This window comes from Uloborus diversus, chromosome 7, assembly GCF_026930045.1.
Source record: "Uloborus diversus isolate 005 chromosome 7, Udiv.v.3.1, whole genome shotgun sequence".
NCBI lineage: Eukaryota > Metazoa > Arthropoda > Arachnida > Araneae > Uloboridae > Uloborus > Uloborus diversus.
The window spans coordinates 129,998,824-130,026,416 of record NC_072737.1 but is presented as its reverse complement, the minus strand read 5'-3'; the positions used below and the strand labels follow the sequence as shown (position 1 = coordinate 130,026,416).

The window sequence follows — 27,593 nt, the reverse complement described above, 5'->3', positions numbered from 1 at the left end:
TTTATAACTTTCTCAGAGTGACATTGTTTGAATTCAGCAATGCAAGAACACATTAAACGTTCATTACGTACATAGTACTTCTTAAGTATGTTTGTAGCCTTGTGAAGTCGAGACAATCTCTCTGGTGAAATTCGTTAAAGGAAAAGCGCACATTAAAAAAATCTACTAAGAGTTTTTTTTTTTTTCATTTACAAAAACTGAAATTGTAATCTTGAATTGGAAATATTTTACATTCAAGATACATAGAATCATAATCAATTGGGAGGGGGGAAATGCAGAAGCTATGAAAGGGGTCCTGACCCCCTGGACCCTTCCCTTCTGTGTGCCACTGCCAAGCACAAACCATAACGAATGAGAAGAAACGAAAGGAACACCACCTAGGTTTTCGCATAAAATCAAAAATTCCAAATTCTCACAGTTTTCAGTGGAAGCACATAGCGTGTTAGGACGGGTTGGCATGTGGTGTCAAACTGCCCTAGTCTTAGCTTGTTGAGGTAGAATTTATCCATGACTTCCGGTCCTGGAAATGCCATGATGTCTGCTACTATGTGGCCATCATCTTCGTAAGTGTTGACGTGATGGAAGAAAAAGAAAGCCTCCGATTGGAACTTGACTTTCAACTCCTGGCCTGATACTCTGTCAATCAGATGAAAACGCGTCTGAAAAAGATCAACATTTCAGCTGGCAAGCTTGAAATATAGCAAAATTCTCATAACATAGGTAATTAGTGCAAGAGAGAAAAAGATAAAAAGCAGTATCTCTTTCTCACGTGAAAACGAAAATAAACATAAAACTAATAAGATTGTATCATAAATGCAACAAATAACTCTTAAATGCAGGAAAAGGGTTTTGTAACGTCTCTCATTGCTCTTTTTCTCAGAACCGGTGTGGTGTGCATTTATGAAACTTTTTAAACACAATTAACTTATTAAACACAATTAAATTTAAACACTTAAATTCAAAAAGTTTGGACAGTTGCAAGCAGAGGGCTCTGCCCCCTGCTCGCTGACGCTCACCAACCCCCAAAGATTGCTTCGTAATTTCGATTCAAAAAGATTTAAATCGTTAATTAGAAAAACAGATTGAAAACGCATTATGAGCTCTCCCTTTGGAATAAAGAGCACCCCTTCCCCGGGTTTCAAAATAAGCTCCTGAGCATTGGAAAACTGCAGTTTTGTACGTTTGAAAAGACGCTTTTATATTCGTGGTCTCTAGTAATATATTTTGCTCTTTAGCTCGGGGCTTGAATTGAGTTGAGCCTAAGATTTTCCGTTAAAATCGAAACCCTTAAATTTGTGAATAAGAAACATGCGAATCAAAAAGAGAAAAGACGTAACTATGGCAACGCCAAATAAAACATCAATAATTTTAATGGATGTGAGATTATTCGAACTTTATTTTTATTAGCTTGTAACTTTTTCCTTTGGAGATAGAATCTTAGATTTTCGACCATAGGTCGAGTTAGATTTGGAATAAAAAGTCGCTCTTTCCAGTAGTGTCAAAAAGAAAACTGGAACAATTCCTTCGTTTTTTACCGATAGATTTAATAAAGCAAGTAGTGCCTAAATTTTAGGCAAGTCTAAAACAGTTAGAGCTAAAAACGCAAATAACTCTCGCCGTATTTAAGTTAGAGCATTGAAACAAATTGCGTAGAACGCGGAAAATTCTATCCTTTCCAAAGATGTATACTATTAATATGTGCAAGTAACTTTTCACCTCTTTAATAGGCAGTAATAGTAAATTTACGCGAAATTTGAGCTTAAAAAAATTACAAAAAACATTCGAATTTTAAAAAATAAAATCCAAGGTGCACACTCCCGGGGCACGAAGTAATTTTGTACGAAATTTCAACGCAGTAGGTGCTATGGGGTCTCCTGGACGCAGGCCTGCCACAGACTTCCTTCCAGAGTTTCTTAGAAACCTTACTTTTATTTCTGTAAAGATAAAACAGGAAATCCAGACAATTTTTAGAAACAACTACTTTTGTATTTAACGTTAAACTATTTGCGTTATTAAGAAATTTGAAGTGGGCTAAAGTCTAAAGACAAAAAAAAAAAAAAAAAACTATGAACGAGATTTAGATTTTGCCTAGACGCAAATGAGCATTCCGTCGAGAGGTCAAAAAAGTAAGGGCGGTTATGAAATTGATGGCCCCTTGATTATCTCAAACGTATCTCAAACACAGGGTAAGATAATGGGGTTCAGTACTTTGGAAAAAGAGGAAGTCCCAATCACCACTAGGTCTAAGTACTGACGATATGAACCTAAATCTGTCTTTTGGGTTCACAAGATTTTGGGAGGTGGGAAAAAGGGGAAGGGGTCTGTTTTTTTTTTTTTAATAAAAATTATTTCTTTAAGTTAGACCTGCTGCTTTTTATCCATTTTGAAAGTACATTTATTATTATTTTTTAATTATTTTTTGGCAACAGGGCAAAAAAAAATTTCTGGCATATTTTAATGAGCTTATTTTTCATTCTTTTGTTTTCCTTTTTGAAAGCGGGTAGAATTTTTTTTAATGCAAAAATAAATTAGCTGCTTTGTTTGAAAGGGACTACTACTTTATTTGTTCGTTTATTTTTTACACATCTATTTCTTCAGATGAGTGAGGCAAATTTTCTCAATAAATAAAGGTTAAAATATTAAAAAGTTACGTTTGAAATAATTTGCAAATTTAGGTAATTGAGAATATTGATCAGATGCTAGGAAGTCGATATTGATATACGGGAAAGTAGGCTCGTTTAGTTCTAGACGGAACTCCCTTGTTTTGTTGAAAAAACAAGTTTTTGAAATGCTATCGTATTTGCTTTAAATCCTGTCATAAGATACACTAATTTTAAATTGCATGTAAAAAAATCCAAACCTGAAAATGTTTAGTAAGTGTCTATTACACCCTCGCCACAGTTTTGTAGCGCGATTTTGGAGTTTTCAAAAGAAGGCTTACTTTTCATATTATGATAATGCATTAATCTTACACTGTAATGAAACGTTTATAATTTACTTCATTTTTATGCGGAGGGGGGCGCCAAAAAATATTAGTCTCGGGTGCCGTAATTCCCTAGGACGCCCTGTACATCACGGTATGAACTTTTAATGCAGAGATTCTCATTATTTTTTTTGTCCGAGGTGATGCACCTGCCTATTTTTCCAATCATTTCAGACTTAATCTAATGAATCGTTCCAAAAGAATTCAGGTAGGGTATTTTAACTATTTTTAAAACCCAGAAATGTGAAACAGAGTTAAAGTTTAACCTAAGCCGTTATAAAACAGTCAGTTGAAAGTAAACTATATGAAAACTCATAAGAAACAAGAATTTTTCTAAACTCCTTTTTGCTATCATGTAAAATATCACTTTAATGTTCCAAATTTCTAGGTGAAAGGAGCAGGCTCCTTGTTACTGATACTAAATGTGAAAGTTTTTACAAGTTCCAAAGACAGATAATACATAACAACGCAGGTTAATAAAATATATTTAAAGCTTAAGTTAAATTTCATGCATATTATTATGTATATATGAGCATTATGTAAGTACATCTGTAAAATGTGGGGGATGACCTGCTTATATGGGATTTCATCTTGTGAATTTCTTGTTAAATCTGGCGTTTTCTTTCGTTGGCATGATTTTTTTTGCAGGTATTTTTCCCCCGAGAGTTACTGTGGACAAAAGTGGGGACCACTGTTCCAATGGAAAAGGCTCATGGATTGACATTCGCATTTCCCTCATTGAACAGTTTGGATCATTTGCATAGTGATTGTTAAATTAGTTTTCTTTTGTGTATTACAGAAAAAGTATACCTAATAGCCATTCATTTCTATTCTTTTCTCAAGGTAAAACAAAAGTTTCGAGGCTACATCGCGACTGTTTATCAACTTATAAAGTTCATCTCGGTTACATACAAATTTACCACCCCTGAGACAATGCATAAATAAAGAACGAAAAAAAAAATGTCTAAGTCACTTGTTTTGGGGATTAGATGCATATGTATCAGATTGTGGGCAGCATATTCAGTGAGTTCTACAGATAAATTATTACAAACTTCAACTTTTGCGTTTACTGGAATGCATTAAATTCGTGATACCATTCACCATTATAGTTTCGAAGTGTGTAATAGTCTCGCACTCCAGTGAGATGTCATTGTGACCTTTGAGAAAACTCATGGATGTCCTACGTTCGAGTTTTCTCCAAGTTCAGAATGATGCGAAACTATAGGGCCTACATCACTTTCAGACTATAATCGAGAAATAAATCCCGACTTAAATTTATTCCAGCGACGCAAAGTTGGAAATGAATGTGTTTTGGGACACTTTCAAAAATTCATATTTTTACGGACTTTAAGAAATAAGTGGCCAATTGCTGTTTTTCTTTTTCACATAAAAAGAAAAACTCTAGATGTCATTTTCCAATAAAAATTGAATCTACTAATCATTTAAGGGACCAACAAACGGAGAAAATAAAAGGTTTTTGATGATCCTTCACTGTAAACAGCTGGGAATAAGATAAATTTCAGAAATAAGTTAACTACGTAGAATTTATTTTTGTATTTTCGTGAAATTCTCCAATACCCACAAGGATATAAGCATTTCTTTCAAAAATACAAATTTTATGTGAAGGTTTTCGGCTCATAACACGCCGAGTTTTCCGTCAAACATTACAAAACTTTCAGAATATTTGACAGCATACAAGAGAAACATAATGATAAAAGTTACAGCTGAAAGATTGAAAATTTGATGAAATATGAATGTTTAAAGCAATTAAATTTTTCATTACGCATGCGCGATAGATAGCAATTTATAACTTTCACAATCCAACGCTCAGATTGAACCTGCACAACTCATACCAAAATTCTAGCTGGATATCTTTAAAACAAATAGTTATCAGTGTTCTAACCAAAACCGAATTTCAATAATTCTTGGATAGGCGACGAATCGAGAGGGTTCGTTCGCAAATAATCCGTTTTTATCATGAATCATTCTGCACGATAACAGTAAAGTGTTGCAGGTTTGCGAACGACCCCTTACGATTCGTCACCTATCCAAGAATTATTGAAATTCGGCTAATTAGATCGCCGATAGCTTTTTAAATTTTAAAGATATCGAGCTGGAATTTTGTTATGAGTTGTAGAATCTATCTGAACTTTGAATTATGAAGGTTATAAATTTCTATCTTTCTCGCATGCGCAGTGAAAACGCAATTGCTTTAAACGTTCATATTTCATTAAATTTTCAATCTTTTAACTTCAAATTTTGTTATGTTTCTATGATATGCTGTCAAACATTCTGAAACTTTCGTAACGTTTGATAGAAAACTGCGTGTTATGAGCCGAAAACATACAAATAAAATTTTTACTTTTGAAAGAAAAGCTTATATCTCCGTGGATATAAGACAATATCGCGAAAATATGAAAATAAATTCTACATAGTTCATTAACTTATTTCGGAAATTTATAGCTTATTTGCAGCTATTTACAATGAAGGATGATCAAAAACCAATTTTTTGTTTTCTCAATTTGCAGCGGGTCCTGTAAGTGAAATGCAACCTTATTTTTTCTTGGAAAATGACAACTGGAGTATACCTTGTGAAAAAAAATTGCGGAGTTATTGGCCTTATTTCTTGTGAAATCCGTAAAAATGTGAATTTTTGAAAATACACAACACTTTTGGTCATATAGTGTATCCGCGCAGCTCATTCAGAGATTTCATGAATTTACATATAGTAATGCTTGCGTGACTGGAACACATTAAATTCATGATGATTTTCACGATTACAGTCACAAACTATTGTTATTCTCCAATAACATAATAATGTAAAACCATAATGTTTTTGGTTTACATTATCACACGTTAACCAAAAACATTAACATTCCTTAAATCGTCAACATTAATATTTGGAAAGAAGTTCTTAGTATGAAATAAATTAACTTGCCTTTTCCTTCGGACACCAGTCAAAGCATTCTTTGAGGGAATACCCTTTAATGCCAGAAGCTGCCATCCGCACAGTATTGACTAGAAGTGGCTGTTCTAAGAACAGTACGTAGTGTTCGGTGAGGCCAAAGCTATGATAGTAACTGAAGCTGGTTTTGTGATTCGAGCTTATTGTTGTCAAAATGGAGGAACGTTCAAAGCCTACTTTGCCATCTATAAAAATAAATAGTTGTTCTAAAGTACATCAAACAAAATCGGAACGTGTATGAAAATTTTCTTAAATGAAGCACAGGCAAAGTGTAGAACGACTGTTAATGAATTTAGAGACATTTTTGTGCTTTTTGAATGCATCTTTTACGAAGTTTATAAAACAAAATTATCGTCTGCAGTACTTATTTTATTGCATCATTTATTTCAATAAGAACTGCTGCAAGTTTAGCGACAACACTTCATTACCAATTTGTAGTTTATTGATTGAAGATGGCATATGTATATTATTAAGACTTAACGTACGTAATTGTAAAGATTGATACTCAAAAGGTTTCTCTGATTTGAAAAATTGACCAATTACGTCTAATATTTTTCCTTACGGGATTCTTTACTAATGAACTTTTCAAGCTGCAAAAAAAACAGCTTTTTGTTCGCGAAAAAAAAGATTGCTCTACAGTTCTTCAAAGTAACTCTATTTTCCCATTATGCTCTTCAGTTTTCCTTTTTCTAACGCACCTTCATGAAATTGAACTCTTCTGAAAAGGACCAAACCACGTACCAACTCCTGACGGTTGGATTAGAACGTTTATTTCTTGTCCTATTTACAGTCGACTCCCGACTTACGCGAGGGATGCGTTCCAAGACCGATCGCGTAAGTCGAAATTTAGCGTTGTGGAAAAAGGTACGCGTAAAAACTTTTATAAACATACCCAATTATTTTAGACAATTGTAAACACCACCTCAATCTGTTTTAAACCATTCCCTAACTATACATTACCATTTCTTACGTCGAGCGGAATTTTTATCTGTATTTTTTTAAAAGCTGTTTTATTCGACGTAAAATACTGTTACGATGCGAAATCAATGATCAGTGGGAAAGAGGGACATAAAATAAACTAATACGGCACGCACAGTATACTAATAAAATAATGCACTATTTTGTACTGTACAGTATATCCAGTTATGATATTTGTAACTTAAAAAATGAAGATCATGATGATATATGCTGCCTGATCAAACCATCATTCGAATACATTTTTTAAATACAGTTGCATCGCTAATTCTTTTATAACGTTTCCATCTATGTCAACACCCCTCTTCTAGGTTTCTTTAATTGTGCGTATGGAAGAGTGACTCATACCCAATTGTCGTGTTACAAAAGAGCGATCATATGTGTTATTACATTTAACTTTTGCATTTAGAACGAAAAAAATAAATGGAAAATGAGGAGTAGATTTGTATGCACTAACAAAGCGATGTTCAGACTAGTACGCTGCGAGAACTTCCGCTGTCAGTGATGCTAAACGGGATGAAGGTTTATTTGCGAAAAAATATTTTTAGTAACCAATAACAAAGTTGATACTTACGCACCACGATTCTCTTCCGAAAATTTTCATCTTCCTTGCGAATAATTCGTGTTTTTAGGTCTAAAATTCTTTACTGGGGAAGAACATCGCGTTATAGCCATTTCGCGTAAGTCGAATCGCGTTGTAGCGGGAGTCGACTGTATAGACTTCAAAATTTACATTTAACTATACTATGTGAGTTCAAAAGCCTACCATAGACTGTTTTTAATGACGAAAGGGAAATTTCAAGAAAAAAGTGGAGCAGTTTGTCTGTGATACAATAAAGCCACAGAATAGTTGCATTGCGTTATAAATTTTTAACCTACCTTGACTAATTTCTTGAGATGGAGGAAGCTTCATAATATGATACTTTAGACCAGACATAAAACTTGCTCCCAGATTGTAAATAGCACCATCTAAGCATTTATGAGGGTGAGAACTGGCCAGATTTACCGACAAAATCTCCTTCAAATCGGTCTGGAAGTGAAATTATATCAAAATACAAGATTAGATTGTACAAAAAAAATCAAGGTTTATTTATTAGATAATATTCTTCATCATTATTTAAACAATAAATCTTTTAGGAAAAGTCAATAACTGTTTTGAAATGTAAAGAACTTAAAAATCCACTTATAAACTGAAAAAGATTTGTGATATATAATGTAACTTTATAGTGTTGTCAACTACTATGATATAAGTAATGAAGTTTTAACCTAAAACCAATTATTGATATACATTATAATTTCATTCATATCATTAAATGAATTTATGAAGCACTTAGAATTTTATCTATACACAACGTAAACTAGAACAAGCTTAGTAATATTTGGAAGGGAGGAGGGAAGTAAAGTGTTTGAAAAACTTACAAAAGACAGCCTTGCTGATAAATGTTTTTGATGTTGCGCCCTCTTAAAATTTATTTTTTTCAGTAAAATAAACAAATTAACAAACAAAACAAGTTTACTGCTAAAAAAAAACTGGTCCAGCAGCGCAGAGCTAGTAACCGAGGATCCAAATCCAGAAAATTTAACTTTCAATAAAAGTGCTCGCAGATTAAATGCCAACTTTATTTTACGGTATCAAATTCTTAGCTTCTCATATGAAACCCATGGCACTGCTTTAAAGCTTTTAGCTATCTACTGTTATCGCTGGCTTTGAAGTCACATCGAAATTCATTATATTTCCCAATGAAGCGTTATTCCTTTGTTGATCAGTGTAGCTTGTGTGGTGCAATATTGCGGCTTTACATGTAAAAGTTGTAACACAAATTGATATTTCAGTCCCAAATTCAAAAACTTATTTTGAAAGTATAGAAAATTGAACACAAAAATCCACCTTATATGTCTTAACTCAAGGCACGAATTTCTGGTCAGAAAAACTGGCAAAAAATGATTTTATTAATTACTAGAAAGTCGCCCGTCAAGGTATGACGGGAGAAAATTGCTTTTCTTTTACATTGTAACGAAGCCATTTCCTGTTTGCTGATATTTTGATGGTTGAAATTTTAACCCTAACTCCAGTGGATTAACCCAAAACTCCAGTAGGGAGCGTTCATTGACCATTTTTTCGTTCCCCTGAAATGACAGTCTTACCAGTAAATCCGTTAAGTTACCGGATCGAGTTCAGCCGTGTCATAATAAAGCCTTCCCCTGCATGTTAAACATTACCAAAACATATTATCAAATTTTAATGCCGTGGCGCGAGTTTCATCGTTGAAACACGCGCGTTACTCGATCATCGGCTATTATATTATGAGGATTAGCCCAAAAGTTAAGTATCTCAGGTATTGTTTTACAATTTTAATTGTATGGGAGATTGTGACCGTAAAGATAGAGGTGAAGTAATCGTTATTTTGAAGAAAATGGTATAAAAAGTGTTTGCCTATAGCTTTCGTCAATCTCAGACAAAAGCAAATGTGTTAAGTGGTTAAATATATTGTTCTTTAACATTCTGTTCACATAAATATTTTAAACAGGAAATAATTAGGGAAGATTGGGATTAAAAAACATTTAAATCAACAAATAATAAAGCGAACGTTAACCCTAGTGTCAATGATCGGGTACCTTTTGCAACTTTTATCATAAATTTTACCCTTTAACTTTTAGTAAAATTGCTTTCAATACTTGTTATTTAGTTGAATCTGAACTAAAGTTGTAACCATGTTTTTAGAAACGTTTTTGGGGGGAGTTTTTCAGCATTTAAAATTTTTTAACCGAATACCCATTACACTGGCCATCAAAAAATACCCCTTGAAAACGCTTCTAAGATCATTCTTTATGATTCTCATGTAAAATAAGCCTTTGATTCAAAAATGACCATCGTTTTCCCCATCACTCTACCCCCCTTGATATTGTGCCCCCTAGTTTTCAGTTTTCGGCAGTTTCGTAGCAATTATTTATATTTGATAGGGAAAATAGCGTTGTAGTCACCATTAATGTTCCTCTGAAAGGTTAGAGAAGAGTATAGTTCAAAATCATGAACATTTGTAGCAAGTTGGGACACCCTCAAGCGAGTCCCCCCCCCCCACCCTTAAATATCAAAAACACCATAACAAGCAGATTTTTTTTATATAACTTCGTTTTACATTTTTTCACTTTTTAGGGGGAGGGGACGGGCAAAACCATTCCATGTCCGAAAAATGTTTCACGCTGTGAAAAAATAAATAAACACTTGAAAACATTGCATATTACATACGAGTCACACTGCAGATCTTAGACGCAAAGAAACTTACCGTATTATTGGCATTTATTCAAATTACATTTACAGATATAATTAAGATTTTAAATGAAATTAAGTACACTCATATGCATTAATGTATATTTAAATATATCACCCATCGTTAATCACCTTTCGATCAAATACTTCGAAATTATCGAAACATTTGATCAATTGTATCAACACCGTATTTTTTTTTTTTTTTTTTTTTGGTTGCTCCAGAGTTGCGTCTGTTATGATGTGAGGAGAAAAGCAACAGTACGGTTTTTTTTTATTGATGTACGAACATATTGTTACATCGTCAGTGATACCGAATTGGGAACTTTGTGTCTCTCGTGATGTAGATAATATTTCAGTTAGATATGGCCTGTCTTTTTTTCTTTTTCTTGAGTATACCTACGAAGGTCAGACGCCATAGCGGCAAAGGTTGAGCAAATGAAAGTGAGGATAAAAATTACAAGTAATATTGGTCGATGCAACGGGCCACATGTGCTTCCCCATATGGTTCGCAGGCCGTAAGTTGAACATCACTGGAACAAATAATTAAAATATTACGGATTCACTATGAAATACCAAAGCGCACAACCTAATACATCCAGTATTACAATAACACTGGAGAAAAACCATTTTTCTAATAGACCATTCAGATTGAAACGTAAGCATAAAATGCAGAAAAAACAATAAGTCATACGGCTATTCAGTAAAAACAGAATATACACATTTCCCAAGATGAGGGTGGAAGAAAAAATACCATTTAAACAGAAGAGGCGCCAGAAAAAAAAATATTTTCCTGCCCTACATCTTCAAAATGGATATCCGGTTATTGAGAGTACGGGAAAAGTTTGGTCATTGACGCTAGGGTTAATAAAGCAGAAATTTAAGTCAAATTGCCAGTCACAACAAAGTTTTCTTTATTAATACTGCTTGGTGTCAAGCTCAAAACTCTCATTAAAAATTGCTTCCTTGCTGTCTAGAAAAATGCGTGTGAAATATGTTCTCAAATATGTACTATAATTTCAACCGTATCATAATCGTTTAAAAATAATCAAAATATTTAAAAATTACAAAACTTACCCTCTTCACACACTTCAGATCTTTTTGGTTTATTTTCCACAGCAGACTTGTTTCTGAACTGGCGTAAAGTTCGTCATCTACTGTATATACGTTTCCAATGACGTTGTCAGTCAACTCCAAAGGAACCAGTTGCGAAAAGTACCTTGGATAAAATTACAGACGTAAATAAATATTTTATTTTGGAAATATTGTCGCCTGAAAGCAACAGTAGGGGAATGTGGGACAAAGTGCAATACTTGCGATGCCTTAGATTTTTCGAAATGAACAAATTGGAATTCTGTTTTGAAAATTATATTGCATAAAGAACACTATTTTGTAATAAAACGTGCTTGAAAACGTTATTTTTTGCAGTAAATTTGCGCTTTCAAAAAGTGGAGATTTCACTTTTTTTCCATGGGGGCAAAGTGGAAAATCAAATATTTTTCTAATGAAATCTTTATTTGATTGCGAAAAATATTTGATCAAATAAATGAAAGGATGAACAAATAAATAAGTGGATTATTAAATGAAGGAAGGTAAGTGAATCAACTAATAAATGAATACGTAAGTAATTTAGTAAATGATTGAATAAGTAAACGAAATAAACTATTTCACTTTGCCCCACACGCACTTGACTAATTGCACAAGATAATTAAAATACAAATAAGTTGGATAGTAACTAAATATATATGTCATTGAATATTAGTAGGTCTGAATATTTAAAATATTAACAAGAACTTCATCATTCAATAATACCAAAAATAATTTTTAACGTGCAACAAAACATTACAATTTGAGTATCAATTTTTGAAAATTTCTTGTGATATATGCTTTGATCTTCAGAGGTAATTTTTCCTGACTGGGATGCACTACATGTGTTACTACGTACTTGAAATATTACCAGATTATGTGGTGCTGAAAAACAAGCAAATATTTCACCATTTCACTTAGCCCCATATTCCGCTACAATATCCTACTGTTATTCCTGGGATTAAATCTTACTGTTGCTCTGAAGCAACGATATGACAACTATCACAAATGTGACCAACTAGGAGATGGTTTGAATGGATAAACACAGAATCAATAACATGTCAATATTTTACGACAGTTTAATACTGAAATAGTTTTTAGAGGAATACCTAGAGAACACGTTTTTGCAAGGATCTGGGAATGACTTAGTTCCAAATTCTGTATAAACGGGCCTTTTGACTTGGGTGAGTTTCTGGAAGGCGACGGTGTCCAGGAACCGAGACATAACGTCCACCTAAAACATAAACCTGAGTATCAATTTCATTTTTTTTTAATAGCAATGCGGTTGTTTCCTTCAATAAAAAGTGCTACTTTTAGTCACTGAAATGGATAGAATAAGCAAAATAATAACTTGGGGCGAGAAAAAAAAAACTTATTTTCAGCAACGCTTTATTTTTAATTCATTTTTTTAAATGTCCGATTTTGAAAATAACGCGTGGTCTTTATGACGTCACAAATGATGTACTCTGTGCCGCATCTGTCAATCACGTTTCCACGTTATGATAATCAAGCGAATTAAATATTGCGCTCTACGCTTGCTATCAACCCTATCGTTGCCAGTACACGTGAGTAAAGATGAGAATTAAATAGTGCTCTTTTGAATGGCAACAGTGAATGTTTCATCATTTGTGATGTCATTGGCAGAAGCGTAAACTTAGTCATATTATTTAAAAAATGGTCAGATCCTATGCTTTTAAGCATGCTCCTTCATTAAAAAAACTTAAAATTTTCTAAACAACCCCATTGTTTCGGACTTTGTTACATCAGAAAAATCAGTTAAGAGACCAGAACGAAGGGAAAAAATTTTGTTTAATGGCAATTCGCTGGCAGGTGAAAGGAACTAACTTTCAAACGGAGTTCGGAAGTGACCTCTCGACTTTAAGTAGTTCTTAAATAATGTGCGTGTTATAGATACAATAGCAATTTAAAGATAAAATTATTAGCAGCCTCTATGAAAGTTCAGATTTTTATAGTTTTCAACTCTACTGACTAACAAATACAAGGTATTATTGAACAAGTTGAAAATTTTACTTTAAAAGCGAGTTTAGATGATATTGTTAAGACTTCGCTATTTTTCTCAATAAAATGTTAATGGATAAATATTGAAATTTAAAAAAAAATAATGGAGCAGATTTGGATGCAGTGTTACTTAATGAGCAAAATTTAGTCTTTTGATTAAACTTTTTAGAATATCAGGATCGCTCTTAAACTTACTTGAACCCTTAAAAATTACAGAAGAAACTTGATAACTGAACTCGAAGTCGAGGTATTAATAGCTGATCTTGAGACATTTAAAATGTAACTAAAAAGCTCTAAAGAACGTGTGGAAAATGAAAGAAATGAATAAGGAATGATCATAAGGAATTGAAGGCTCCACTGCTAATCGCAATGTTTCAAGTAAAAATATACTGTTATTACTTGGAACCCTCTCGCTGTTCATCCCGCAATTTCCACAGGCAGCATAGAAGTAATGAAATTTGCTCATTTCCACGTGCATGTCGTAATTTTGAAATTTTACACCGCCATTTCATAGTTTAAATATCAGTAAAGCATTTTATGAAGTATTTACACTGATCGCTCGTCCATTTTGAAACATAACTTCGTAACTTACAAAAGAAACTATTCCACCGAAAGTGTGCTATTAGTAACTCAAAAAATTGGAAAAAATCTTAATGAAATTCGATATTGGTTTGAAGAATAAAGTAGAACTTTTCCTTGAACTTGGTTACAAGCTGTATCATACAAATCGCAATTTCTAACTTAATAGAATTGAGCAGTCGAAGGGTTAAATTTTTCTAAATTTGAAGTTCTAAAGCGTTCTGGTGATTCTAATCATTTCATGGCATTCATTTGTTTTGATAACGCGATCAGTTAAATATATTCTAACTGAGAGACATGAAATCTTTTGCATCAAAACCAGCGTAATCCATGAATTTTCATTAGTTGCTTTTTCCCGTAAGTTAGTGCGTCTCGGTAGATATTATGCTAAAACGCGATTTGGAACACATCCAGCAATATACCAATATTGGTTGAAAACTGCTGTCTTTTTTTTTTTTTACAGCTCAATCTGATCTGTTTAAGTTTGTTTGTTTTTAGACAAGAAACATATGCAATTCAATCTCTGTCCCATTAAATTTTAGAAAAGTGAATTGAACTGGTTTTGATACTAAACAAATCTTATACGTATGTTCTGATAAAGAAATGGTACTAATTGTTCTGAATCTGAGTAATTGTTAAGAGATCATATTATGAAAGTCAGTCAATAAAAACAAGGCAGAGGCTATAAAACAGACTTGATTCGACATTCTTCAAAAGTACTGACCGAACTTATTTAAACACTTATCCCTCTGTTAAATTAGTCGCAAAATTCCGTGCTCATAAAAGTCTTTTGGCAGCTGCAGCTAAAACCAACTGCGCACGCACTCCTTTACTTCATCCTCCGAATGAAATCGTTGTCCCCGAAGTACCTTCCTGAGCTCCTGAAAGATGTGGGATAATATGAGGATATATTTGGACTATAAGAGGGGGGTTGCAAAACCTCCCACTTGAATTTCCGCAAACGTTCCTCAGTTTCATTGCCTGTCCGTGGTCTAGCGTTATCATGCAACAGGATGACAGTACATGAAAGTTTACCGGAACCACACACAATCAGTGCAAAAAACGAACTTTTGCGGAAATTTAAGTGGGAAATCTTGCACCACCCCCTTATAGTCAAGATCTATCCCCATATGAAACAATGAGAAGCAAAGGGATGTAAGTGGCAAAATTAAAAACTAGGAGATAACCGGTACAAATGGTAAGTGAACTTCTGTCTTTGGGCAAGAGACAGTAATAGTAGCCCTGGTAGGTTCTGTTACGCATCATGGTTTAACAAAACTTTTCAATAGAAGCCTACCTAGATCAACAACTTTAAACACATTTTGCTCAAAAGTTGAAAATATCCACTTACATCCTTTTGCTTCTCATTCCTTCATATGATCCCACCACTTTGAGGAGCTCAAGAAGGCACTTCAGAGACAACGATTTCATTCGGAGGATGAAGTAAAGGTGTGCGTGCGTAATTTGTTCCAGCTGCTAAAAGACTTATGAACACTGAATTTTGCGACTAATTTCCAGAGGAATAAGTGTTTAAACAATTTCGGTCAGTATTTTTGAAGAATATCGAATAAAATTTGTTTTATAGTCTCTGCCTCGTTTCTTAGAGTGACCCTAATGCATTAATTTATGTAACAAATATTCTTCCACGGTGGAAGAACCTTTATGCAATTTAATTTGTGTATCATTCTAAACACCCCTATACCCCACTTAATTTCTGAACCATTTTTAGGAACTCATTTCCATTTGTTGATAAATGTATCCCTACAACCTGTTTAAGTTAATTATAATTTGGTTCCACTCTACGTTTATGTTGGTATATGAAAACTGTCAAGTTACGAATCGCGTAATTACAAGCAGAAATAATACATGCATATCAAAATCCGAAATAAAATTAAACTCGGAGCAAAATAAAACCACTAAAGATAAAATATATACCTCAAAATCAGACTAACGTAAGTCACACCTGCACTCTAACCTGCACTACTTGGGCGCAAGAACTTTTGACTGGAGCTTACAAAAGTTGGTACCGCACTTATAACACCAGAAAAAAATTATGAAGGCATTTTTTTCTGCGTTTACGTAGGCATAGCTATGGAATAACTACATACAATGCACTAATAACCTGAAATCGACAGTTTTGGATTTACGCTAGTCTGACCCAGAGGCACTTAAATGTCAAGTAATATGTATTACAAAATATTAATGGCATAGTTTATGGTAAAGTGAGGGTTTTAAACATGGCCTGAATTTAATAAACACAATAAGAAGTGCATTTACTTACATGACCCTTTTTGATGGTGAATTTGTACATCAAGGCACATCCATCCAGCCAATGATTCATTGAAAAACCGTCATCCAAATCCCATTTTGCTGGTCCAAGTCGAAATAACTGACCTTCTACCCATTCTGGAAAGCTACCTGCATTTCAAGATGGAAAAACACATATTACAATCAAGATATTGGAGAATTTTCTTTACATTAATAGTTGTTTTAAGAAACAATGATAAAGAATTGTTACATATCATTCGAATTGTCTTTAAATTTTTAGTTCAGATATGAAGCAGAAAGATGGTACCGTTAAGTAAACATGGAATTTGCTGACCGGCAGAAAAAGAAATTACTTCATTGTAAATCACTTTAAAATATGCAACAAGAAACAAAAAGTACTTAAATCAATCCTCTTTATAGATATGAAAAATTTTCAAATGCACACAATCATTGTTTTTGATCTACTGTTTTGCTTTTCTCCCCCCTCCCAGACAATGATAGTTGTATTTCCGAAATTTTCTTGGTCCGGCTCTTGTAGCAATATAACTAAGTTGAAAGCTGATACCAGAAGATTCGTACAGCCTTTATTCACCAGACTGACTCGAATCGCCGAATAAAGCATTCCTATCGGTTGATAAAGGCTTCAATGAGCGGTTAGAGTGTCTGGCAGAGGTTCGAATCTACTGACAAATATGGCCTGTTAATCCATTAAATCAGATTCTTCAGAATCAGCGAGTATGCTTCGTTGTATTCACAGTCAATTTTTAGTTTATAACTTTTCAAAAGTTAGAAACATCTAATTCTTCCGAGTGATCTTAAAGTCGTTATCTATGACATCGCTCACAGGTGGCATTAAAAGCATATTGTCAAAAATATTTAATGACTTAAAACCTGAAGTTAATGTTCTTTCTTGCCACACTACTAGCACCAGACGCGTAGTCAGAGACGGGGGAACATGGTGTCATGACCTGCGTTAGATCCGTGCCTGATGCCAGTTTAAATGACCAAAGATGGCCTACAACTGCATTTTGGGGACATTTCGAGAAATACCCCCCCCCCCACCAGCACCCTAGTTATGCCTAAAAATAACAATTATGACCCCCACCTTCCTCTCTGGAAGTGAATCCCTGCAAAACCAGAAGCTGGATCCACCTTTAACTGGCACAAAGTTTACATAACTCAGGTGTGTGGTTTCGTATAACCCGATATGATGAATAGTGGCGCATCAGTGGCACGCTTTATCAACAAAAAGAAGGAGATATTTGTAGAAACCAGTTTTGATTCCCCTCAACTATAGTAAAATATTTGACGTTCTTTTTGCGATTTATTTTCAGAAGAAACCCAATACACAAGTTTGAACAGTAACGCTAAAGTATAATTTATGACAAAAATGCAAGGGAAAAAAATGAAAAATTTGCAGATACTCCTGTTTACTTTCCTAGGGAAGCATACCGATTGGAGAATGTACCAGTTAAAAGTAGTATCACGAAAAAAACCTATATTTTGCCATTTACTCCTTCTCCCCCCTCCCTTGAGACATGCCACTATTGTTACCTATCAGCGATAGTTACTATTACATAACTTTCTTTTTTTCCAATACAATTTAAAAATCTATACAGTTATATGGCGCAATGTTACGGATTTTGAACCAATTACGGAGATCAACATGAGCTATGAAAAAAGAAAAAACTTTTATTTTTATATATGTTTTACACTTGTTTTATATATGCAAATTTTACTCGGTAGATTTGTGCGTTTTTCGTAAGGAAATAAATATTTTTATACTAAAAAAGCTTCGAAAAAACTTCATTTTTTACGTACATTCAGTGGCGTAGCTACGCTTTCTGTCGCCCGGGGCGGTTCCTCAACTTGCGCCCTTTTGATAGGAAAAAGAGTCAAAAGTGTTTTAATAAGATTTTAATAATGAAAAAAAATTCCTTATTGCAGAAGGAAAAAAAAGAAATTCAGAGCTCCACCGGAAAATTCCAAAAGTTAAGTCAAAGTTCGGAATTTTAGGCAATTTTTGGTAATGGTTTATGGAAAAAAAGCTTTGAGCTCCCTCCAGATTTTTTTTCCAGAATTAAAATCCGTTTTATGCTTTCTTTGGTGACGTTAGGAGGATTGAGAGTTCGCAAGAAAATTTTCCGAAATTTAAGTCTTAAAAAAGAAATTTTAGGTTATCCTTGGATACGTGAAGATATTGGGGAAGGTTCAGCGGCACTGTCACGAAAGCTTTTCAACTAAACTGAAAAGCACGTAAATGTAGGCTGTATATAGTGGTGTAAGGGCCTCCTCTAACTCCAACAAAGACTGGATTTTCTTTCCGAAATATTTTCAAACTTGAAAATTTTAGTCTGTGATGACGTTAAAGGGAATAGGGAACGTACGCAAGCTCTCTATAAATTTTCCGATGCCGAATTTTAAAAAAACGCAACTGTAAGCTATCCTTGACGGCATAAGTTTCTACAAAAATGTTGTCAGATAGTTTTCCTGCAGGGATGGATGCAAGAGAGGGGGGGGGGGGGCGATCGCCTCTCCCTTGAAGGACCTTGCACCGGCAATTTTTGGCAATTGAAGTCCTGAAACGCTAGTGTAAGTTGTTTTTAATGACATTAAGGAATAAGGAAAGGGATAATAAAGGAATCATAATAAGGAAAGGGAGGTGGTTTGAATCTTCCTCCCGGAAACTTTTCGCCATTGAAGTTTCAAAAAGGCAGTTTTAGACTATCTTCAGCGATAATAGGGGAGGGGGACTTCTCATAGCCACGTAGCAAAACTTAAGTCTTAAAAACGCAATTGTAGACAGCTCCGGTTGTTCTAGGGGAAAGAATGGGTTCGGCGACTTTCCTCTCGTAATTTTTCGAAACAGAAGTCTATAAAATTCAATTTTATACTAACTTCAATGATGCTAGGAGGAGAGAATTTCAAAACATCCCAACGAAATTATACGAAATTGAAGTTCCAAAAACTCAATTTTGGGATACCTCTTTCAAACGAAAAAGAAAGGAATATGTCCAGGGACCTCCTTCACTATTTTATTTTTTTTACTTTATTTTGCTTCAGATAAAAATGCTGTGGTGGCCTCCCCCCTCTTTCAAGCATGTATAAATCAGATACGTAGTAAGGTGTGAGTCAAAAATAAAACCGCACCCACTTTGAAACATTTCTGGATCCATCGTTAATTTCCCCGTCTCCTTTGGAAAGTTTTAGAAAATGACGTCCTAAAAACGCGACTTCAGCCGTTGTTTGACGGACAACGTCATAAAAGAGAGTTCGGAGGGGGGTTTCCCACCCGAAATCTTTTTTGTAACTGTTGCTCATTTTAAGCTTTTCGCCACTGAAAAAAGAAGGCTTTAAGGTCTTTCCTCAGAAATGTCTAAAAACGAAATTTGGAGCCAACTGTGATGACGTTAGGTTCGTGCACATTTAGGGTCCCCACCCCAAATGATATATTAATTATAAATTAACACTGAAGTGGTGGCGACATGAGTGAAAAAAACCGTGAAAAAACAGTGAAGTACCGTTTTCCATAAACTTGCAGCAAGCAAACTGATAATTTCTCCTGTATTCTACCTAGTTAAACTTGATAACCTGCTGTCAAATATGAAAATTTAATATTTTAAAAGTTTATGAAAAAATAAGCATATTTGCCAATGTGAATATCGATAATTTGACTTTTCTACGAATTGAATATCTATTGTTAAACTTGTTCTTATCAGCTAACTATTGAATTTTTACTAAGAAAAGAAAACGCCGATTATCTTTGTATCAAAAAAAGTGACTAATTTACATGCTTATAGTTATCAATACTGTATTTTCTAAAACAAATCTCAAAAATACAGTAATTTGAACTTTTTGTATTTTAATTTTTTTTTACGCTAAAACTTAGTGGAATTACAAAAAAGCAAACTTTTTATCTATTTGTTTATTTTAATAGGGGGCTCCGCCCCTTGCTCGTCGGCTCCCACTAAAACCCGTAGATTGCTTTTTTTTGTATCTGCAAAAATTTAAATAGTCTATAAAAATAATGTTTTTGTTTAATCTTATATAATTAAAAACTGAGCGTATGTACCTAGGTCTAAATTACTTCTCCCGAACGATAGTGAACTGACCATCGAACCAGGTATCGATGAATTCGCAATCTTCTAGTCTATGTTTGGCTATTTAACATAATCCTCCGATAATTAGCGGAGATAAATTTAAAATTATTAATTATGACCCTTCGATTTCGACATAAAATCATTTTTCGAGGGCTTTCCTTTATTCAAATTATTCAGTGCTTCATCTCAACTTTCTGTAACCATGCTTTTATTATAATTTATAGCGTGAAGAAAATCATTAGGATCTATTGACTTTTTTCTCGACTATAAACAAATAAAAGTCAGGGTTTTACTTTGAGGCTTTTCCTGTAATCCCGGGATTTAAAGCGTTTCCAAAGGCGATTCGGATGATCAAAAAAATTCGGATGATTTGGAAAATAAGCAAAACTAATTATACAGGAAGACAAGAATTAACTTGGACACACATAAAACATTGAAATTTTAGTGCTAGTGAAAATATTAAGATCAAACTTTAAAATTAATATGAATATATTATTTCGTCTAATGTATTTACAAAGTGGCTGCCTTTAGCCTTAATACAAAAACTTTAAACGTGTCACAAATTTTTCGGCTATGCGCCGCAACCCACTTACTGGTATTTTATCCCATTCCTTGCATAAGGATTTCTTTAGGGATACCAAAGTTTAATGAGGTATGGTACAGAACCTTGTCTCCGAGACCTTCTTGCATAATTAAACGGCGTCAACGAACCCGGCGCAGACGAAATAATGTACTCATATTTTGAAGTTAGGTCGTAATATTTTCATTAGCATTAAAGTTATGATTTATCATGTGTAGTGTCCAAGTTATTTTGTGTTACCCTTTGTAAGCAGACGTTCTTTAATTCCTGCAAGGAACAATGCTTTGTAATAAAACTACATCGGACTTTCAAATGCTTTATCATTTATCTCACTAAAGCAAAAGTCAGCAAAACCAAACCTGTTGTAAAAATTTCCCTGCCAAGAAAACCTTTAACTCTTCCCCACAAAAAGAAAGCACTCATCCTAAACCAAAAAAAAAAACCTCAGCCTTAAAAAGTCATGATATCTAGTTTGCCCGCCAAGTATCTGCCAAACTATCATCCTCCCTGTTCTCTTCTTTCATCACACCTATTTCAGTTAGATCCTCCTCCCACCTTCAACTCCTCAAAAATATGGATAGATCCTTTAAATTGTATATTTTGTTTGGCGGGAAGCTTTTCTAGTTGAGGTGGTTGCTTGGTGAGTAAAAATGCTTCCCGCCAAACCAGATAAGACAATTTAAAGGATCTATTATTTCGTCTGGGCTGTAGCCCTGTCAAAGAAAGCGAAAGCTTTTTTGAACAGCGATTTTATAACTTTAATACCTCCTCCCCCTGATGGTCCAGGGGATTGTATTTTGGTTTTCCTTCGTCAGGGGCCACTAGAGATTGAATATACCAAAATTCAACTCCGGGGAGTCTTCATGGGGCTGAGATACAAAGGGGTGAAAAGCCCAAAAACCCCAACTTGTTCTGTCGTGTGAACTTGTTCTTGATCGCTTTTATTTTCTTTCGTCTTTGGCGGTGGATTTGCTTTAATTGGCTGCTGATGTTAGGTTTCCTTGGCGGGACGAGACTCTCCCGCGTCCCGTGATAGTTCAGTTGCAGTAGTGTCGGATTGACGCTCCAACGCCATATTTTGCTTTAGATTAGTATTATACTTTATTGTACGTTCTATGCAGGAGTTGTGCATTTAATCAACATTAAATGCAAATTTTCGGCGTATTTATAGTTCCGTTCTTGTAATTTAATTTTTTTAATTCTGCATATTTGATCCGGATAAAAAAGAGATTCGGATAAACGGGGGTCGGATTGACGAAATTCTATGTGTACATTCAACCATGTTTAAATTCATTGAATACAGCACAATGGACTTCTTTTGAGAATTGCACTTCGCAACTGCGAAATTCAAGAATATTTACTTTCACTCACGAATATTCGGCTGTATATGAATTACTCAAGAGAACCCTCTGCTTCTCCCATCACTGAACTCCAAAAATTGATTATTTTAGCTTTTCTCAACCTTTGACCCGTGGACCGGCAAAAGCTTTAACTTTTGGACCAGTGATTTTTTTTTTTTTAGTGTGTGTAAAAAAACTCACGTAGACAGCTAAAACATGATTTTTTTTTCAAACCGGTCAGGTTTTTCCCTTCCTCTTTTTTGTTTGCGGGAAAAAAAACTTTCCTCTCGGGGACCGTTAAACATTTGAAATAAAATTTTGGGATCGGCTGAGGGTTTTTTTTTTTTACAAATTAATAGTAACTGCATAAAATAAATAAAACATTTCTTGTTGTTAAAGTACAGTTACAAAATATTTGAATGTTAAGAATAAAATAAGTAATTATGGCAATGTAATGGGCAGGCCCCGTTGAGAGGCCATGCCAGCCTAAGTCAAACCAGGGGTCCGGGCCTTGGGGGGGGGGGGGGGCACGGCAATACTGTCGCGAAAAAAGAAAGAAAAGAAAAAAAATTAAGGGGGGGGGGGGACTCCGAATAAGAAAAAAACGTAAAGATTAAGCGAAATTTACTATTTTGTTATTTACTGTTTAAATAGTTACACTTTTTTTGTCTCTCCCGTTTTTTCTCCTTTTCCCCCCTTTTTTCCGAGAGGGTTCGCGAGGGGTCCGGCGATATAACTGACAAGGGGCCCGTCTTGGCTCTCTGCGGCCCTGGTAATGGTGTCTCTTCCGAAATTTAAAAACCACTTTTTTTCTGAAAGAGCATGCTTAAAAACATAGGACTTTTCTTTTAATAATTTGACAAATTTTAATATTTTTTAGCAATTATTTTAATCGCTTCGCAGATTCAATTTCATTTTTTACGCTTTTGGCTATGACATCGCAAGTGATGAAATGCCATTCACTGATGCAATTAGCGCAGAGCGGAATGTTTAATTTGCTTCTTTACTCACATGTACTGGCAACGATATGGTTGATAGCAAGCATGGAGGACAACATTTAATTCGGTTTTGAATTATCGTGTCGTGGCAACCGCTGTAGACAGCAAGCTTAAGCATTCAACCGCACCAGAGGAGTAGGCGCCAAAGTGAATCGGCTGTGACGTCAGAAAGACCAACGCCATTTTTTCAAAAATTGGACATTAAACTAAAAATTAAACGTTTGGAAAATGCTCCATGTTCTTTTTTTTTTTTCCATTCTATCAACTTCAGTGACTAAAATTAGTACCTTTGATGGAAACAACCCCATTATACATAAAAAAATAAGCATTGTTAAAAAATCAGAGAACTACTAAAAATATTCATAAAATTCACGTAAAAGATATAGTATAGGATTAACATGGTGTTTTCACTTTTTTTGGTAGATTTTTTTTTAAGTTTAGAAGTAAAATTACCTGAGGACCGGTCAAATGTTTCTGCGGACCGGTACCGGTCCGCCGGTTGAGAATCGCTGACTTATTTCATCATCTCAATGTTCATTCATGAATAGTCATGTGAACAAAATCAATAGCGAAAACATTTGAAAGACTAGGGATTAAATCTGACAGAGAAGCCATATGAATAATTGTTGGACTCTTTCCAAACATGATGCAACAGAATATCAGCTCTGCTCTCTTTTTCCGACGTGCGACCGCGTCTTTCCGGGGTTTTTTTTCCCCCCAGACAGAGCTTTGTGGTTTTAATTGCAAATGAAACATAAGTAAGATTGTTCCAGTTATTAAGATTTATATAAGATATCATGTGCTGTCGAGATTTTTTTCCTCACTGGAACGCAGGAATGGAAGGGGGTGGGGTGCATAAATTAAACAGTCGTTGTTGGCATGCTTTGATCAGCTATCGTTTGAGAGGGGGGGGGGGGTCATAAGAGGTTTAAATCTTACACACAAAATTGTGTGAAATTTCAATATTTTTTTTCTTTGAACATTTATACATCAAAATAATGCTCATTATTTTGACTAAAGAATATTGAAATGAAAAATGACGTCATGCTAAAAAATGGATAAGCGGCTAAGTAAGACATTCTATTTTTCTCCGTAAACAAATTCGGTTTAAGCATTTCTAAACAACGTTGTTTATAATATGGTTTGAAAAGGTGTTTCTATTTATTTTAAATGTCTTTAGGAAGATTTCATATTTGAACAGAGTAAAACTAGCAATAATGTGCTGGAACGGTGTTCCGGTTTATTCTGGCCCCAATACATCCCTGAATAACAAATGAGTTAAGGCAAGATAGAATCATAATAAAACCAGAAAAAACTATCGATATTTTGTTATAATCAATGAAACAAATGAAGACCTCGGGGTACGAAGAAGTCAGCTCCATTTTTGCCACCTTTGTGTTTTATTGATATAATATATATATAAACATTTTTTTTATTATTATGTAAGAAGCCTAACAGTACGACGCAGAAGAACACCGCTAAACTCTTCAATAAACCACCAATAATTCTGAAACCAAAGTAACTTTTTATCAAAAGATCTGCATTATTTTCTTATTAGGAAGATACATTTTCGAAAATTTTTAAAAACATAAAATGTATTCGTTTTAGATGTTTGGAGTCAGAACGATACAGCTCAAACACAAAAAAATTATACATGGGTTGCATTATATACTTTAAAATATTCTTGTAATTGGTTTCATAGAGGCAAACACTAACATTCTTAAATTTTAAACAAAATCCTTTTAAAAAACTTTTGAAAACGTACTTGTGATTTCTGCAAGCTTTTAAAATATGGAGCTGCCTCCATCTTGAACGGGAGGCTTCAAATATTACATGAATTATTATAAACCATTGCGAAATATCTAGAAAACTTTGAATGCAATAAGAAGCTAACAAGCACGCAGTGACTTAAACCAGTTTCAATGTATCAAGAGTGGCGTATTGTTTCATTAATGCGCCAAAAACCTGTTCAGTTTTCCAAAACAAGCCAATATGGTTGGAATTTGTTAGGTACACTCATACTGTTTTACATAATGGTTTCATTAAACATTTGTTGACATTCTGTGTAACGCAGAAACGGCAAATTGGACATTTCGGGTTTCGTCCCTCCTCCCAACTCTTGTTCCAATTCCATAAATTCTGGAATTTGTGTTCATTCTCCCCTCCCCCGAAAGCTTGACGACCTCTTCATTGCTAATATGAAAAAAATACTTGCTTGTTAATGACAGCCTGTTTACTTCTGAAAAAGTGGACCAGGAAATGAAAGCGAACTTATTCCAGAGGTCAACTTCACTTCAATCGAAAGTCTGTTTTTGTAATCGCTACCGGAACTTAAAGTATGAATCTTAATTGGAAAGTAATTAACACAACAGACATTGACACTGCATAAGTAGCGTAAGGAAATGGGCAAAACTGGAGAAACTTTTTAATCGTCAGTAGCCGGGACTAACAATTTCATTAGTAGTTTCTTTTTTTGAGGAAAATATTATCCAATTCTTTGATGTGTTTTCACTTTGTTTGCAAAATTTGGATTTTTCGCACTCTTGTCAACAATCATGCTAATGATATCTCAAACATTAATTTGTTGTTTTAAAGTGTTTTTAACTAAAGTGAGCAATGTCTTTGGTTCAAGTCACGAGTAAAAACTAATCATACATATCTAAATTTTAAATTCCAGAAACTGCGAAATTATTTCGAACGTTTAAAGACAAAAATTCTCCCCCATTTTGAAAACCGCCCAGTTACTAATGTATCGCATTTACAGTAAAAATTTGAATGTTTCTCTTCAAAATTTACCTTAATAAAGTGTTGCATTATTGTTTTTCACATTGGCACATAGATTTAAAGGTTAAATCCCTCGCACCACAGAGCCATTGTTTTTTGCTATATCGCCTATCCCAGTATGGCAATATATACATATATATATGCACGTAAGATGTGCTATTCCTCTTCCAGAAAAAATGATTCTGGCTCGTTATTGTCCACCACCCACTCCCTCACAAAAGGGGAACTTTTGGATTTGCTAATGGTGCATCGAAATGTTAACTACGCTTTTCCGTATATCTACTGATAAAGCATGGTCACCATGCTCATTCTGTAGTTCTTTCGGCATACAGTAAAAACTGTATATAAGTTGAGCACTTGTGATGAAATGCTTTAGTGGTCAACTTAGACAGGTGGACAACAATTCCGTGCCTGACAAAAGCGGCTTGACAGGTGGTCAACTTTACAGGTTTCACTGTGAAACATTCAATCCATACTCAGTTTAATACTGCCCCGTGTTGAGACGTTATGGAAAATGAGTTGCGTAGAATAATTGAACAGATTGAAGTATTTTTAATTGCCGCATATCGCTCACTCCTGTAAAAAATGTTAACAGTGTTATACGAGGGAAGCCTGTATGATTCGTTCCGTGTAGTACCGAAACCGTGTTATACAAGACTTTTTTTAAACAACTTTTTTACACTAATTAATCATGTATTTAGTAAAAATCATGTCAATATTTATCGTGTTGTATCGAAACAGTGTACCGTGTTGTATCGAAACCAAGTTTCATAAAACCAAAGTAAAGAATTCGAGTTATTACCAAAAATTGACAGAATGCATTAAACAAGAAATTCTATCTTTTTTAAATATAACATTTATGCTGTATCAAAACATGAAGCATTAAATTCAAGATTCGTACTGTGTAATATCGAAACCATGTTTTACAAGTACCGTGTTACACGAGGGACGCTTGTACCTCAAAAAATTAGCGATTTTGAGTTATGCCTTTTTTTTTTTTTTTTTGAACTGCCATGAATGAGTAGCCTATGTCTGAAAGACCCGCATTTCTATAACTTAATATTTCGCCGTTAGAGAGCAAAAGTGTCGCATTTGCATTTTCAAGTATTTTCGGAATGTTTTTTTCAAGAAGGTCACATTTTGGGTTGTGCTTAATCCCTTATGCATGAAACATCTGTGTTGTTTAGAGCAAGATTATAATTGCACATAGCAAAAAAACATTCATTGTTTAATCAAAAACGCACTATTTGCATCGGTATTGTAAAGAGAACATTTAGTAACAGTAATGACATTTTGAGACATTCCAAATAGTATCTTTGAAATTTAGTGCCAAAACGTCATAAACAAAATGCATTTTTTTTAAACTTGCACTTTTTACATTTCTTCTTGCAGCAGAAGAAACACCAGATTTTTTTTCAAAAAAAGACCTTATGAGTAAGAAAAAGTTCAATCAGTGGCTTGAAATAGTTTTACTATATGATCTTGCTTTTAATTTTTAAAATCGCTCTCCTGAAAATCACGATTTTGAAGTATGACGTTGTTGAAAAGAGTGAGCCAAATGAGGCAGCGAGAAGCTAAGGGATGTAAGGGGACATTTTCAAGTTTTGAGTAAAAAACGCGTTTAAAGATATCATAGATAGACTTTCATTTA

The 27,593-nt window shown here is 34.3% G+C and overlaps 1 protein-coding gene across 1 annotated transcript in view; it reads right to left on the bottom strand.

Moving 5' to 3' along the window:
• Nucleotides 1–27,593, bottom strand: part of LOC129225892 (beta,beta-carotene 15,15'-dioxygenase-like) — a 52,628-nt gene that overhangs the window by 11,126 nt on the left and 13,909 nt on the right. The window contains exons 2-7 of the mRNA XM_054860422.1: nt 16,154–16,290; nt 12,384–12,508; nt 11,266–11,407; nt 7,803–7,953; nt 5,922–6,133; nt 417–659 (exon numbers count right to left, since the gene is read on the bottom strand). Coding sequence (XP_054716397.1) covers nt 417–659; nt 5,922–6,133; nt 7,803–7,953; nt 11,266–11,407; nt 12,384–12,508; nt 16,154–16,290 — 1,010 coding nt within the window. The remainder of the gene's footprint in view (nt 1–416; nt 660–5,921; nt 6,134–7,802; nt 7,954–11,265; nt 11,408–12,383; nt 12,509–16,153; nt 16,291–27,593) is intronic.